Source organism: Myxine glutinosa, chromosome 11 (assembly GCF_964187855.1).
Source record: "Myxine glutinosa chromosome 11, kmMyxGlut1.1, whole genome shotgun sequence".
Lineage (NCBI taxonomy): Eukaryota > Metazoa > Chordata > Myxini > Myxiniformes > Myxinidae > Myxine > Myxine glutinosa.
In genome coordinates, this window is record NC_136271.1 from 101,449,555 (window position 1) to 101,462,755 (window position 13,201).

General features: G+C 41.3%; 1 protein-coding gene across 4 annotated transcripts in view; it reads left to right on the forward strand.

Moving 5' to 3' along the window:
• Positions 1–13,201, forward strand: part of XRN2 (5'-3' exoribonuclease 2) — a 141,960-nt gene that overhangs the window by 10,557 nt on the left and 118,202 nt on the right. For all 4 annotated transcript variants that reach the window (XM_078786900.1, XM_078786899.1, XM_078786901.1 and 1 more), the window contains exons 7-12: positions 7,258–7,330; positions 8,966–9,016; positions 9,147–9,304; positions 11,138–11,212; positions 11,313–11,446; positions 12,348–12,405. In XM_078786900.1, the coding sequence (XP_078643026.1) occupies positions 7,258–7,330; positions 8,966–9,016; positions 9,147–9,304; positions 11,138–11,212; positions 11,313–11,446; positions 12,348–12,405 (549 nt within the window). The remainder of the gene's footprint in view (positions 1–7,257; positions 7,331–8,965; positions 9,017–9,146; positions 9,305–11,137; positions 11,213–11,312; positions 11,447–12,347; positions 12,406–13,201) is intronic.

A 13,201-nucleotide genomic window follows, 5' to 3' on the forward strand; every position in this document is an offset into this window, starting at 1 on the left:
AACTTGGTACATGGTTTCCTCATGATAAGTTACAGATCAAGTTTGAACTTTGGTAATTTCCCCAACAGTTTTCTGGACGACACTGTCGGTAGGGGACATGTATTGCAGCGCAATACTCAGAATGCTTGTTTGTCCCCTACCCGTGTGCACCGGAGGGGACTATAGGTTTGCACTCCGTCTGTCTGTCAGTCCGTCACGCAACGAACAGTTTTCCGGACTTTTTTTTCCAAACTCTTAATGCTAATGATTTCAATTACTTGGTACATGGTTTCCTCATGATAAGTTACAGATGAAGTTCGAACTTCACGACGTTTCGATCATTTTTGACAAAGTTATGGCACTTTAAACTTTGGTAATTCTGATAATTCTGATGCCCCTTAACTCAGTGCGATTTTACGTTTTAATTTCCTTTAAAAACCATTTTCTCTGCAATAATTGGACCGATTGATATTAAATTTTCACAGTGGGGGGGGGGGGGGGGGGGGGGAGACACTCTGTCTGTAGAATATTTTAATGTTAATTATGACGTCACAGGTCACGTGGTTCGCCCGCCATATTGTTTTTCGTAAAAACACGAAAACCCCTTTTTCTCTGCAACGGCTGAACAGATCGAGGCCAAACTTTGCAGGCAGAATCGCATACGCATTACGAACAAAAAGTCAGCGAGCATGATGTCATGCATCACATGGTTTCAGAGTTATGACGTTTTTAAGCATGAACCTTTGAAACCGAGCTCTTCCCTCATTTTTGATCCAATCGAGGGGAAACTTCACAGATCTGTTCAGCATGTCAGTCTACTAAAATGTCCTTTTGGAATTTGCGATAGGGCACGTGGTTTGGCAGATATCGTTAATTAAACGAAAATATTTTTTAAAAATGGATATCTCTTGAATCGCTAGTACCTCAGACCGTGAGTTGGTATTTATATCATTCACACAGTGCAATACGTGCAGGCTGCTCCACGGAGCGACGTTGCGGGCTTATCAACGAGGTGAGGCGTGACACACGTGTCTCAGCATACCTCAGATCAAGTTTGAAAACCAGCATCAACCGTGCATAAATTTGCATATTCGATCATTTTTGACAAAGTTATGGCACTTTGAACTTTGGTAGGGGACATGTATTGCAGCGCAATACTCAGAATGCTTGTTTATATTAAATCCTTATTGTTGTATTTTCGTTGTCTTGTTTGCATGGTTTTGGGTTCGGGAATAAACCGGTGTCCCAAGATAAGCATCTCGCATCCTTTCATCCCGCACGTGTAAAATAACTGCTATATATTTGGCTACTCGGCTCGGGAATAAAAGCTCCCCGGCTGTTCATCTCGGCTGATATTAATCGGCTCGGGACCACGTGACAATATGTACAGACTTGGCATTTAATATGGAATTTTTTTTTTCTCTTGATTTGGGTTTACTTTCTGAACTCAGTATATCAATCTGGTGAGTTTTTTTTTACCCTTCGGTGATGTCTTTGTTGAAAGAACCATGTCACTGAATGTCTTTCGCAGCAAGAAGTCAATAACAGGATTATATCACAGGTGGCGTGACAAAATGTAAGGACAGGTACATTTGACGATTGGCTTCACAATCGGGTATACAAGGGTTGTTGCGTTCTGTATTAGTGGAAAACAACTGCTGCACGCCAACAAAAGTTATTGCCGCTTCCTCTGGAGATGGTTCGTCAACTTGATAATGCTGTTTGTCATGGAGTGGTGGCTTTATGAACTTCTGGCATGAAACAGCGTGCTATTGCTCGGCAGTATGGCATCACTCAAGGTCAGGTGTCAAAGATCCTGAAATGAAATGCTCAGAGGGGTGTCTCTACTCCAATACCGAGGCCAGGACGTCCACGCAGAACCACAAGGAGAGATGATCGCCAGCTGCACCGGTTAGTCTGCAATGGCCGTACCAAGTCAGCTAATCGGCGTAGGGCTGAGTGGCATCAACTGACAAATGTGCCTGTATCCAGAAGACTAGTCAACCAACGACTGGTTCAAGCAGGCTATCGTGCCAGGCGTCTCCTGAGAAAGCCACGCCTGACCAGACAACACAGCCAGCGCCGATTGCAGTGGGCCAGAGAGCACCCACCGTCAATGGCAGCCAGGACACTGGAATCATGTGACCTTCAGTGACGAGTCTAGATTTCTGGTCTATCGTCACAGATGGCCACGTCCGAGTGCGCAGACAAGTGCATGAAGCCCACAATGAAGATTGTATAGTGCCAAGAGTCCAAGCTGGAGGTGGTGGGGTGACCGTTTGGGCTGCTTTTCATGCAGGGGGCAAAACTGACCTGGTTGTTCTGAATGGAAACCTGAACCAGTTCAAGTACAGGGCCATTCTGGAAGAAACATTGCTTCCATTTGCTCGTGCAGCCTTTCGAGCAAACTTTGTCTTCCAAGATGACAATGCACGGCCTCATCGTGCTCGCATGATCCAACACTTTCTTGCTGAACCTGGTGTAGAGCATATGGAGTGGCCTACCATGTGCCCGGATATGAATCCGATAGAGAACTTGTGGGCAGAATTAACACATCAAATCGACCACTTGGACCAGCAGCCTGCCTCTGTGCATGAAATGCAGCAGACTATTGTCACTGCATGGCAAGCGATTCCTGTCCAAACCTTGGCAAATCTCGTGAACAGCATGCCTCAACGTGTACGTGCTCTCCTGAATGCTCGTGGGGGTTACACGAAGTACTGAACTGTAATTTTACTCTCCGTAATCCCAGTCATAATTTAGCTTTTGTTTTTGTTGAAATTTTTTTTGGCTAATGTGCAAAATAAAGAGATACTTCTGGAAAACGTACAGAAGTTTAACACAGTACTGTCCGTGAATTGAGTTCGATATCAGTTTACATCACTTTCGAGGATCAATTTATTTGCTTTGAAATGTCAAATGTGTTTTTTGTTTCTTTTAAACGTCACATTAACAAAATCTAGAATAATTTCAACATAATTCCAATGAACTTTTGGTTCTAAGTCATCTTGAAAAGTAAGTTCACCCCCACAAAAAAAATATTCCATATTAAATGCCAAGTCTGTATACGTACAGTCACGTGAAAAAGTAAGTACACCTCTTGTAAAGTTTTGACTTTTTCAACATATTTCAACATACAGCTATTTGATCTTCATTTCAACAATATTGATCGATAAAGGTGATATAATATAACAAATATCATGAAACATTTACATTTTGTAGTCCATTGTATAATTTAAATATACATAAATGCAAATTTCGCATGTGGAAAAAGTAAGTACACCCTTGGTTCTAATAGGTGGTATTGCCTCCTTTGGCAGAAACAACCTCAAGTAGGCGTTTCTTATAACTGTCTACCAGTCTCTGACATCGACTGGGAGAAATTTTTGCCCACTCCTCCATGCAGAATTATTTCAGCTGTGCGATGTTTGAGGGGTTTCTTGCATGCACAGCTCGTTTCAAATCCCCCCACAACATCTCGATGGGATTTAGCTCCGGGCTTTGACTTGGCCATTCCAGAACCCTCCATTTCTTTCTTTTCAGCCATTCCTTGGTGGATTTACTGGTATGTTTAGGGTCATTGTCATGTTGCAAGGTCCACCTTCGGTTGAGCTTCAACTTTCCAACAGATTGCCTCACATTATCCTCAAGCACCCTCTGGTACAATGAAGAATTCATAGTGGAATCTATGATGGTGAGCTGCCCAGGCCCTGATGCAGCAAAGCTGCCCCAAACCATAATATTTCCACCACCATGCTTTACAGTTGGTATCAGGTTCTTGTGGTCAAATGCTGTCTTTGGTTTTCGCCAAACATGTCTTCTGGTACTGTGGCCAAATAGCTCTACCTTTGACTCATCTGTCCAGAGCACATTGTTCCAGAAGTGCTGGTCTTTGCCTCGGTGTTCATTGCCAAACTTTAGTCTTGCCCTGATGTTCTTTCTGGACAGCGAAGGTTTCCTCCTGGCACACCTCCCATGTAGATGTAGATTTTTTTCTCCTGATGTAGATGTAGATGTAGATTCTCCCATGTAGATTTTTTTAATTTTTTTTTTATTGCACCTCCCATGTAGATGAAATTTGTGCAGCCTCTTTCTAATGGTAGACTCGTGCACTTTGACATCAACAGTGGCAAGAGCTACCTGTCGGTCCCGTGAGAACATCTTGGGGTTCTTAGAGACTTCTTTCAGCATCTTGCGGTCTCCTCTCGGGCTGAGCTTGCTGGGGCGGCCTGGCCTGAACAAGTTGGCAGTTGTTTGGAATCTTCTCCACTTGTCGATGACCTTCTGGACAGTCGAATGATTGATTTTAAATTGTTTGGAGATCTTTTTAAATCCATTCCCAGACTCGTAGGCATCTATAACCTTCTTTCTGAAGGCCGCAGAGAGCTCTTTTGATCTAGGCATGGTGACGCCACACACTTCAACAACAAAGACCAAACCAAACTAAATGTCAGGTTTAAATATGACAGGTTCCTCCAAGATCCTATCCAACGATTTTCTAATCATTTGCACCTGAGCTGGTGCACCTGATTCTAATTTTAGGTATTTGAAGTAGTGATAAATGTAGGGGTGTACTTACTTTTTCCACATGCGAAATTTGCATTTATGTTTATTTACATTATACAATGGACTACAAAATGTAAATGTTTCATGATATTTGTTATATTATATCACCTTTATCTATCAATATTGTTGAAATGAAGATCAAATAGCTGTATGTTGAAATATGTTGAAAAAGTCAAAACTTTACATGGGGTGTACTTACTTTTTCACATGACTGTATATGTGTATGTATATATATGTAGTTATTGGTTTTTTTAATGTTTTTTTTTTTTTTCTTTTTCTGAATAATGTAGGAAAGTAGTGTGATGGAGGGGGAAAGTCAACACATATACAGTGGACATAGCGAGCAAAGGAATTCATAATGAAGGAGAATACGAGAGGTGCAAAACCTCGTAAGTAACATGTAAGTAAGAGTTTGTTTCGGGGTAGACAAGTTTGCCTGTAGATAATTGGGGATGACATGAGATGGTAGTGTTCTGTATGCTTCAAGCCCTGTTGGGAAGGGTGGGATTGAATAGCCTCAGAAATGTGGTTCCACAAACAGCAGAAAATGAACAACAAAGAAGTGCAGATGAGCACAAAGTTTGGATTTTGGGAGTTTAACAAGGCTGGAGTTTCTGGAAAAACACTTGGAACGCTGAGGAACCGGGTGGAATTGGAGGATTAAAAGAGTACAAGAACAGGACCAGAATAGAAGCGGTAAACACAGGCCCACTAACCCATGTTTGAATGGAGAACGATAGGCTTTGTGCTTCAGCTTCTTTGCGGGAGATTCCCATGATTTTGAGAGCTTTATTCGGCGAGAATAGTATTCCATTGAGTTGTGGAGAGCGGCCTCAGTCGACATAAGTTCAGATTTACCAAGAAGGACTTATTTTTGTGTGACGGAGGATTCCCAGTCTGTAGCCGGCCTTGGAGGCTTGCTGATGCCTGTTCCTCCCAGGAGAGATTGTGACCAATGGTGAGGCCGAGAGGTTTAACATAGCCAACCTCTTCCACTGATTGATTGTTGAAATATATAAGTGGGCACATGAAACTCTTTTCTGAGAGATATGGTGAGAGTCTCATTATTGTTTTTTTGCATGGATAGAATAACGTGTTCTAACGTTTTGCAACGGAGTGGGGGGGGGGGTGCGCGGGGGGGGGGGGGGTGGGGTGGTGTTAGCCTGGCGAAGGTATGCGCTCTAATGAGTGCCATTCGTTGTTATTATTATTAGCCCACCCTGTGCACAGTAGGAGATGGGGTTTTGTAATCACTTCTGTGTGTCTGTCTGGGCCAATACTTTTTACTATTTGAGCTATTGTCATCAAATTTTCACCAAAGCTTTATTATGATAACATGGAGAAACCAAATTTATAATTCTGTCAAAAGGTCAAAGGTCAGCATCACTTTAAATCAATTTTCATCCAATTGACCTGAAATATCCATTTACCATTTGAGTTTTGTCGTAACATTTTCAACAAAGCTTTGTGATTATAATATGTGGAAGGCAAATTATTAATTTTGTAAAAAGGTCAAAGGTCAGCGTTGCATAAAATCGTCAGTTTTCGCCCAATTGACGTGACATTTAAAGAATTTGCAAATCGGGTCACTGAATTGGTTCACTAATCAAAGGGTAGGAGTCTATTGTTTTGTTTTGGATCCAAAGGTCAAAGTTGCATAAAATTTTCAATTTTCGTCCAATTGACCTGAATTTTTATGAATCTGCCTATTGGGTCACAGAATTGGTTCACCAATCAAAAGATAGAAGCTGATTGGTTTTTATTTATTTATATAGATCAAAAGATCAAGTTTGCTTAAAATCACCAATTTTCATCCAATTGACATTAAATTTTAAGAATTTGCATATTGGGTCTCTGAATTGGTTCATCAATCAAAAGCTAGAACCTTATATATATATATATTTTTTTTTTGTGATTGAAAGCTCAAAGGTCAAGGCTGCGTAAAATCATCAATTTTGATTTTGTATTTTTATTTAAACTGTTTTTGTTATTTTGAGCAAACAAGAAGAAAAAGACATCTGAATGCAAATGGACATGGACATGCTTTGCATTTTCAGCTGCTTTCTAGTTATTAAATTGTTACCCTCACCAGAGGAGAGGGTATTGCATTTGAGTCTCTGTTTGTTTCTGTTTGTTTGTCCGCACAGAATAAATATGATTTTCTCTGCAACTGTTGGTCCGATTGACAAGAAATTTTCACCATAGGTGCACCTGTATAAATTTTTTATGATAATTATGAAGCCATAGGTCACGTGGTATGAAAAATCTTGGAAAGAAACGAAAAACTTTGCACCTCTATATCTCTGAAAGCACTGCATAGAAAAAATTGAGACATGACTCATTGTAAAGCACTCTCCATGGGGAATAACATATGTTAATGATGATGTCATAGGTGCCTCTATTATGACTTCATAATTCGACAAGTACAATACTGCATCCGATCAAGATGAACTTTTTTGAGCGTCATCTAAGGATAAATTTGTGAAGAAAAAAAAAAATGACGTCATTGGTCATGTGGTTCGGTCGCTACTTTTGTTTTAACACAAAAGCTTTAAAAACTACTAAAACATGTCCTCGCAAGGGTCTGCAATCTCTGATTGCTCTTTCTTGTTTCTTCCTGTATTTGTAAGCATGCATAGGTAGGTAAAATTAGCCTTGCAAGTTTCCCATATAATTCGTCTGCATACTTCCTCTCTATACTTTGGTTTCCAGGTGATACTTTCAGATGCAAGTGCACCAGGAGAGGGGGAGCACAAGATAATGGACTACATCCGCAGGCAAAGAGGTGAAATTTGATATCCATGATTATTGTGCCAATTGCATTTATGCCAGCTATATACTACATAAGAGAGATGTCTGTGTGTGTGTCTGTGTGTCTGTCTGTCTGTGTGTTGCCATTTTTCTCAGATGTCTGAATGGATCTTCACCAGTGAGTGCCTGGAAGTGTTTTAGGCAAAAAAAGCCTTTTTCAATTAATGGCAGTTATATATACAAGTACGCATTCGTTATATACTCCCCCCACCCCCCTCCGCCCGGCAACGCCTGGTACTTCTGCTAGTTTGTAATAAGAGTACTGCTGAATTTGCGTCAGCCAATCGTAATAAAAATGTTTGTTTATTTCTCCAGTTACCCATTTATATATTTTCTAAGGAAAGGCTACTTTCATATGATTCATTGAAGTAGGCGTTTCAAAACGTTTCAAATTGAAGTAGGCGTTTGGCCTTTGGTCACTGCCATGAGGGAATACATTGAACCGAAATTTTTCGTTGATTACCTCGCCGACATTTGTAAAGTTCTTTGTCCGACAGTGGTGTCCACGACAGTTTTGCAAATGTGTAACTTTTTTTAATTTTATATTCTTTAGGAATATAATAACGGTCCCCGTTACCTTTTCTGGATACTTATTTACTTCACATAAACTCCATAAGCAGTTTAATTGTTTTTATTGGCTAGTCAATTCTTTGTCAGAAAAATGTGATGACTTTTCATGCAGGCGCATCATGTTTTTCTTTCTCTATATATACGAGCAGAGTGATGCACACTGGTAGGTATAATTTGCGCATTACTTGCTGATTTCCATTATCTATGGTTTTCATGCAGAGAATCCTGGGATTCTAAACTGATTCGGGGTGGAGATGGCAAAATACAAATGGCGTCTTCTGTCATCGAGGCAGGAATCTGGGAGCAACAGTTTGCACATCTGATGCAATTTAAATGCTCTAACGGTGCAACATGATCCATTTGAAACTGTTTGGTCAATATACATTATGTAGCTTTTTAATGCCCAGGGTCCATAATAAAAAATGTATTTGTGTAAGAGCCAGTTGCCAATTGCAAATTAAGTGGGATTATGACTTGTACTAGTTACTACCACCAGGATTAGCGCCACATGATGCACTCGCACTATTCGGCATTGAGAACTCGGGCTAATTGAATACATTTCGAAGAGCTTGAATATATAATGGATCAGGGTGTAAGAGAATAAAAGGAAGAGTAGAAAGGGAGAGGGAAAACCCTTAACAGCAATGATGATGCATAAAATAGTGAGACTTGGAGAAATAAGGGATGTGAATCAGGGGTAGGGACCACACGTAAGGTGGACAATATGGCTAGAGCCACAAACTCTCAATCACAGAAATGGAAAGGAAGATTGGAAACTTGGAAAGAGGTGAGCTTGGAGAGAGTTAATCAGGGTACAAAGGATGATTGTTGTGGATGGGGAATGATCTGAGATTGTGGTGAACTGCTGTCTTAAAGACCAAGAGGGAAGAATGATGTTGAAGATAATTTTCTTTTGTATACATGCCATATTTGATGTCGTTCTTCTTCTTTGCTGTTTCATTACGTTTTATGTCGTTTTTTTTTACAAAATGTCCACAGATTTCAAATTAATGTTTTTGTTACGTATGTTTGCCACTAGCCCAACCAGACCATGACCCCAACACTCACCATTGCCTTTGTGGAGCTGACGGTAAGCCGCCTTACTTAGTTCATTATACACCCCTTTTATGTTTACAGTGTTTTTGTTGAGATTTGAGACAGACAGACACTTGAAAAACTTACCGTGCCTGTCTCTCTTTTCTGATTGATGCTGGCACAAGCTGACCTCATAATGCTGGGCCTGGCGACACACGAGCCACACTTCACCATCATCCGTGAAGAATTCAAACCCAACAAGCCTCGCCCCTGCCCTTTGTGCAATCAGCTTGGCCATGTGGTCAAGGATTGTGAGGGTTTGCCTCGTGAAAAGAAAGGAGAGGTATGATCAGATCTCCAAAATATCAGGGTAAACTGTAAATTGGCATTGAGGATCCATCACACAACTTTTAACAAGCGTGTGTGTTACCTCTGCTCGATGGGTACTGGCTGTTCTCCTTCATAAACTGGCTTCCTTTAAAAAAACTTAAAATGCAGTCCTCATCTTCCATTTTATTTTATGTGAAGAGGAAGTGGTAAAGGTGTGTTTAGGGCCCTGTCCATTAGGGTGCACTAATGTGAGCATGAGAACCCTGTGCTTTTTCTGGTCTTCATTAATGATCTCTGAATCCCTGGTGTTGGGCTAGCGGCTAGGGTGCCGGCTTAGGATCCTAGGATCCTGGGTTCGAATCTCGGTCGATCGCCGAATTAATGCCAGGGGGGTTGACTCAGCCTGTCATCCTTCCGAGGTCGGCTAATTGAGTACCAGTTCACTGGTAATTCCCTGTTTGTCGTTGAAGGCGGCCAAAAGGGTTGGCGTCAGGAAGGGCATCCGGCCGTAAAACATTGCTTCAAAAAGGGGACCAAAAAACAACAACTACCACGGTCCCCGAAAAGGCCAACCCCCGCTTTGCGGGGAAAAATGGCCTCTAAACGGTGGTTTATTAATGATCTCTGACTTTTTGGAAAATCCTCTGTCTTTTTGCTGATGACTTCACCCTCTGCCCCTCCATATCTCAACCCTCAGATTGGCAGGCAGCTGCCTCTTCACTCTCTGCAGATCTGGACAATATCATAAACTGGTCAAACAAGTGGAACATGTCTTTCAATTCTGACAAATCTCACACCTTCACTATGTCTCTTCGAAAAGACAGTCCGGAAAACCCTCCCATCGACTTTCTCAACAATCCTCTCAAAGAAGTTCTGTCACTCAAGCTTTTGCATCTCACTATCTGCCATGATCTTTCCTGGGAAAACCACATTTCCAAGCTGGCCTCCAAAGCCTGTAGCTGACTGGGCATTCTCCACCATGCGAAGTCCTTTCTTGGCACTTCTGAGCTCCTCACCACATACAAAGCTTTCATCCGCAGTTTGATGAAATACTGCTTTCCCTTCTGGGCTGGTGCTCCTGCCTCACACCTAGCTCTGCTTCAAGTTGTTGAAACCAAAGCTTTCAGAATCATTGGAATCTCCCGCGATGAAGCTGATTCTGAGGGCCTTTCACTCTCACCGCAGGCAGGTTGGTGGTCTTTCTGTGATAAATGTAAGTTAGTGCATTGTTTGATGGTGGATCAAGTTATAACTCGATATTTGCGATCACCAAGGGCAAGCCTACCCGGCACCCATGATCCAATGATGACAATATTCTTTTCAGACCGCCATACGGTTTTGACCTTCAACATTTAGGGATAGAGTTTAAATAAAGAAAATGTGTCCCCATTTACAGTCGATCCATAAAACTCAACATCATGAAAATGAGAGTACAGTTATTCAAGTTATGATCAAAAACCTGTTTTGGTTAATGAGGTCACAATCCGAAAAAGTACATTACGGATACAATTCAAATATCAGGTGCATGACGTCGGTACAGGTACACTGTTATGATGCAAGAACATCTTGAAGACAAAAATTCAGCGATGACAAAACACCAGCTGGCTCCAAGAGACAGCTTGGACTTTGGCAGAAAAAAAGTAAAATAAAATAAATAAATAAGCCCAAAAACCGAGATGATGGTTTATTACTCCTAGGGGGTCTAAGAAACTCTAATGCACCATCAAAACTGGGGGCACTAATTGTAGAAACAAACCCTATAACAGGTATCACCCTTCTCCTATCTAGGGGAAGGGTTGCTTTATAGCAACTCTATAAAGTCTTCCCCACCCATTGCCTTTCACAGCATGACCAGTTTGCTGACGACCTACCACCTGCAGAACAGGAATTTATTTTTCTTCGTCTCTGCATTCTCCGAGAGGTAAAGGATGGTTTGCACTGCCAGATGGCATGTGTGGTATTGCTAAATCCATGTGCAATGCTCCTTCATACGTACTTATAAATTATATTTACTATGGCAGTACTTGGAGCGTGAGCTGACAATGGCAAGCTTGCCATTTGAGTTTGACCTCGAACGCAGCATTGATGACTGGGTCTTCATGTGCTTCTTTGTGGGAAATGACTTCCTGCCTCACCTTCCATCACTCGAAATCCGGTAAGCACATACGCATTGTTTCGATGTCGCTGTGCTTCTTGATTTACAGGTGTTCTGATTTAGAACGTGGGATGTATGTAGTCATTGCAGTTTTTTTTATTTAATTTTCATAGCATGGCAATTCAAACACATTGTTTAACAATATTATCCCTTTTCTTATTTTTTATTATTATTTTTTTTAATGAGAAAAATTTCCAATAAAAAGGCCAACTTTTGTTGCTGTTGCTGTTGTTGTTGTTGTTCTTCTTCTTGGTGGTCCTTGCTTGGTTTGCAACCTGTCGTGTGAAGGTTTCTAGTCAGCAAAATTGCATAGCATTTTCAGAACTTACTTTTGTCATGAAAATCCTATGTGGTACTGTATTCTGTACCAGTTGCTATGGAAGTTAGTGTTGTCCAGAATGTTTGTCATGTGGTTTATTGTTTTTTTTTGTTGTTGTTTTTTGTATACAGAATCGAGGCTCGTGAAAGAGCTAACATTTATCACACAAACAAATCAAACAGACAAACAAAATATATAAAAAGAGGGAGCGGTAGACAAGATGGGGAGAGAAGGGGAAGCACACAAACACAACATTTGAGAGCAGGGACATCGGGAGATGTGTGGGAGGGAGAGGGCTTGGGGGGAGGAGGCGTGGGAAGGGGGTGGGGGGTGGGAGAAGTATAAAACACAAGGACACCAAGGATGTTCTTGTTGTATATGTTCTTGTATATGTTCTTGTTGTATATGTTCTTCTGTTTTGATTTAAAAAATGATACAGGCAGTTTTGCATCATTTCTAATGGTGGAACGCCTCGTGGTTGATGTATTGGCTTTCCTTTGCAGCACGATTATGTTAGCCCAATTCCCATTTACTCTTCAGCACCATATTTTGACTTTCCTACGTGCATTCTTCTCGTTCCAGAGAAGGTGCCATTGATCGCCTCATAACCATCTACAAGAATGTTGTGCATCGCACTTCGGTATGTCCTGTGGTCATTTTATTCATTTCTTTATTTATTTTTGCACTCTGTCGAGTGCCATTCTAGTTGAAATTTGATGACAAAAGTTCAAATGGTAAAACGTTGTGCAATGTGTGTGCTGTCTCTTGGATGGATGTTAAACTGAGTGTCCCTTCTGCTGGCATTAGTTGGTGGACGTTAAAGATCCCATGGTGTCCTTTGTGAAAAGTAGGCGTGCTATTATCTGCACAATGGGAAGATTCCAAATTCCTGTGCTAACCGACAGAAGGGGCATTGCATCAGGAGCACAGCCAGGTCCTCAGCCAATTATGCTACCCCACAGACTTGTGCTGCATATGAAAGAAGATGAAGAAGCAAATAGGTCGGGAACAATTAAATCCGTGGGAAAAAAATGTTTTTCGTCATTCACAGGGAATTGTTTTCCACTTTTCTCATTCACAGTTTAAAAAAAAAACATTCATCATTTCATCCTTGTCACACACACAACCTATTCCACTGTGAATGCATATCTCTGCCGAATCTAATCAGCTTGTTCTTGTCACCTACCAAACTCATCCACCAAGTTTCGTCCGAATTTGTCCATAACGTTTTGGCCAAAAGTATGTGGACACCCGAACATCACACCCGTATGTGCTCATCGAACATCTCATTCCAAAATCATGGGCATTAATATGGAGTTGGTCCCCCCCTTTGCTGCTATAACAGCCTCCACTCCTCGGGGAAGGCTTTCCACTAGATGTTGGAACATTGCTGCGGGGATTTGCTTCCATTCAGCCACAAGAGCATTAGTCAGGTT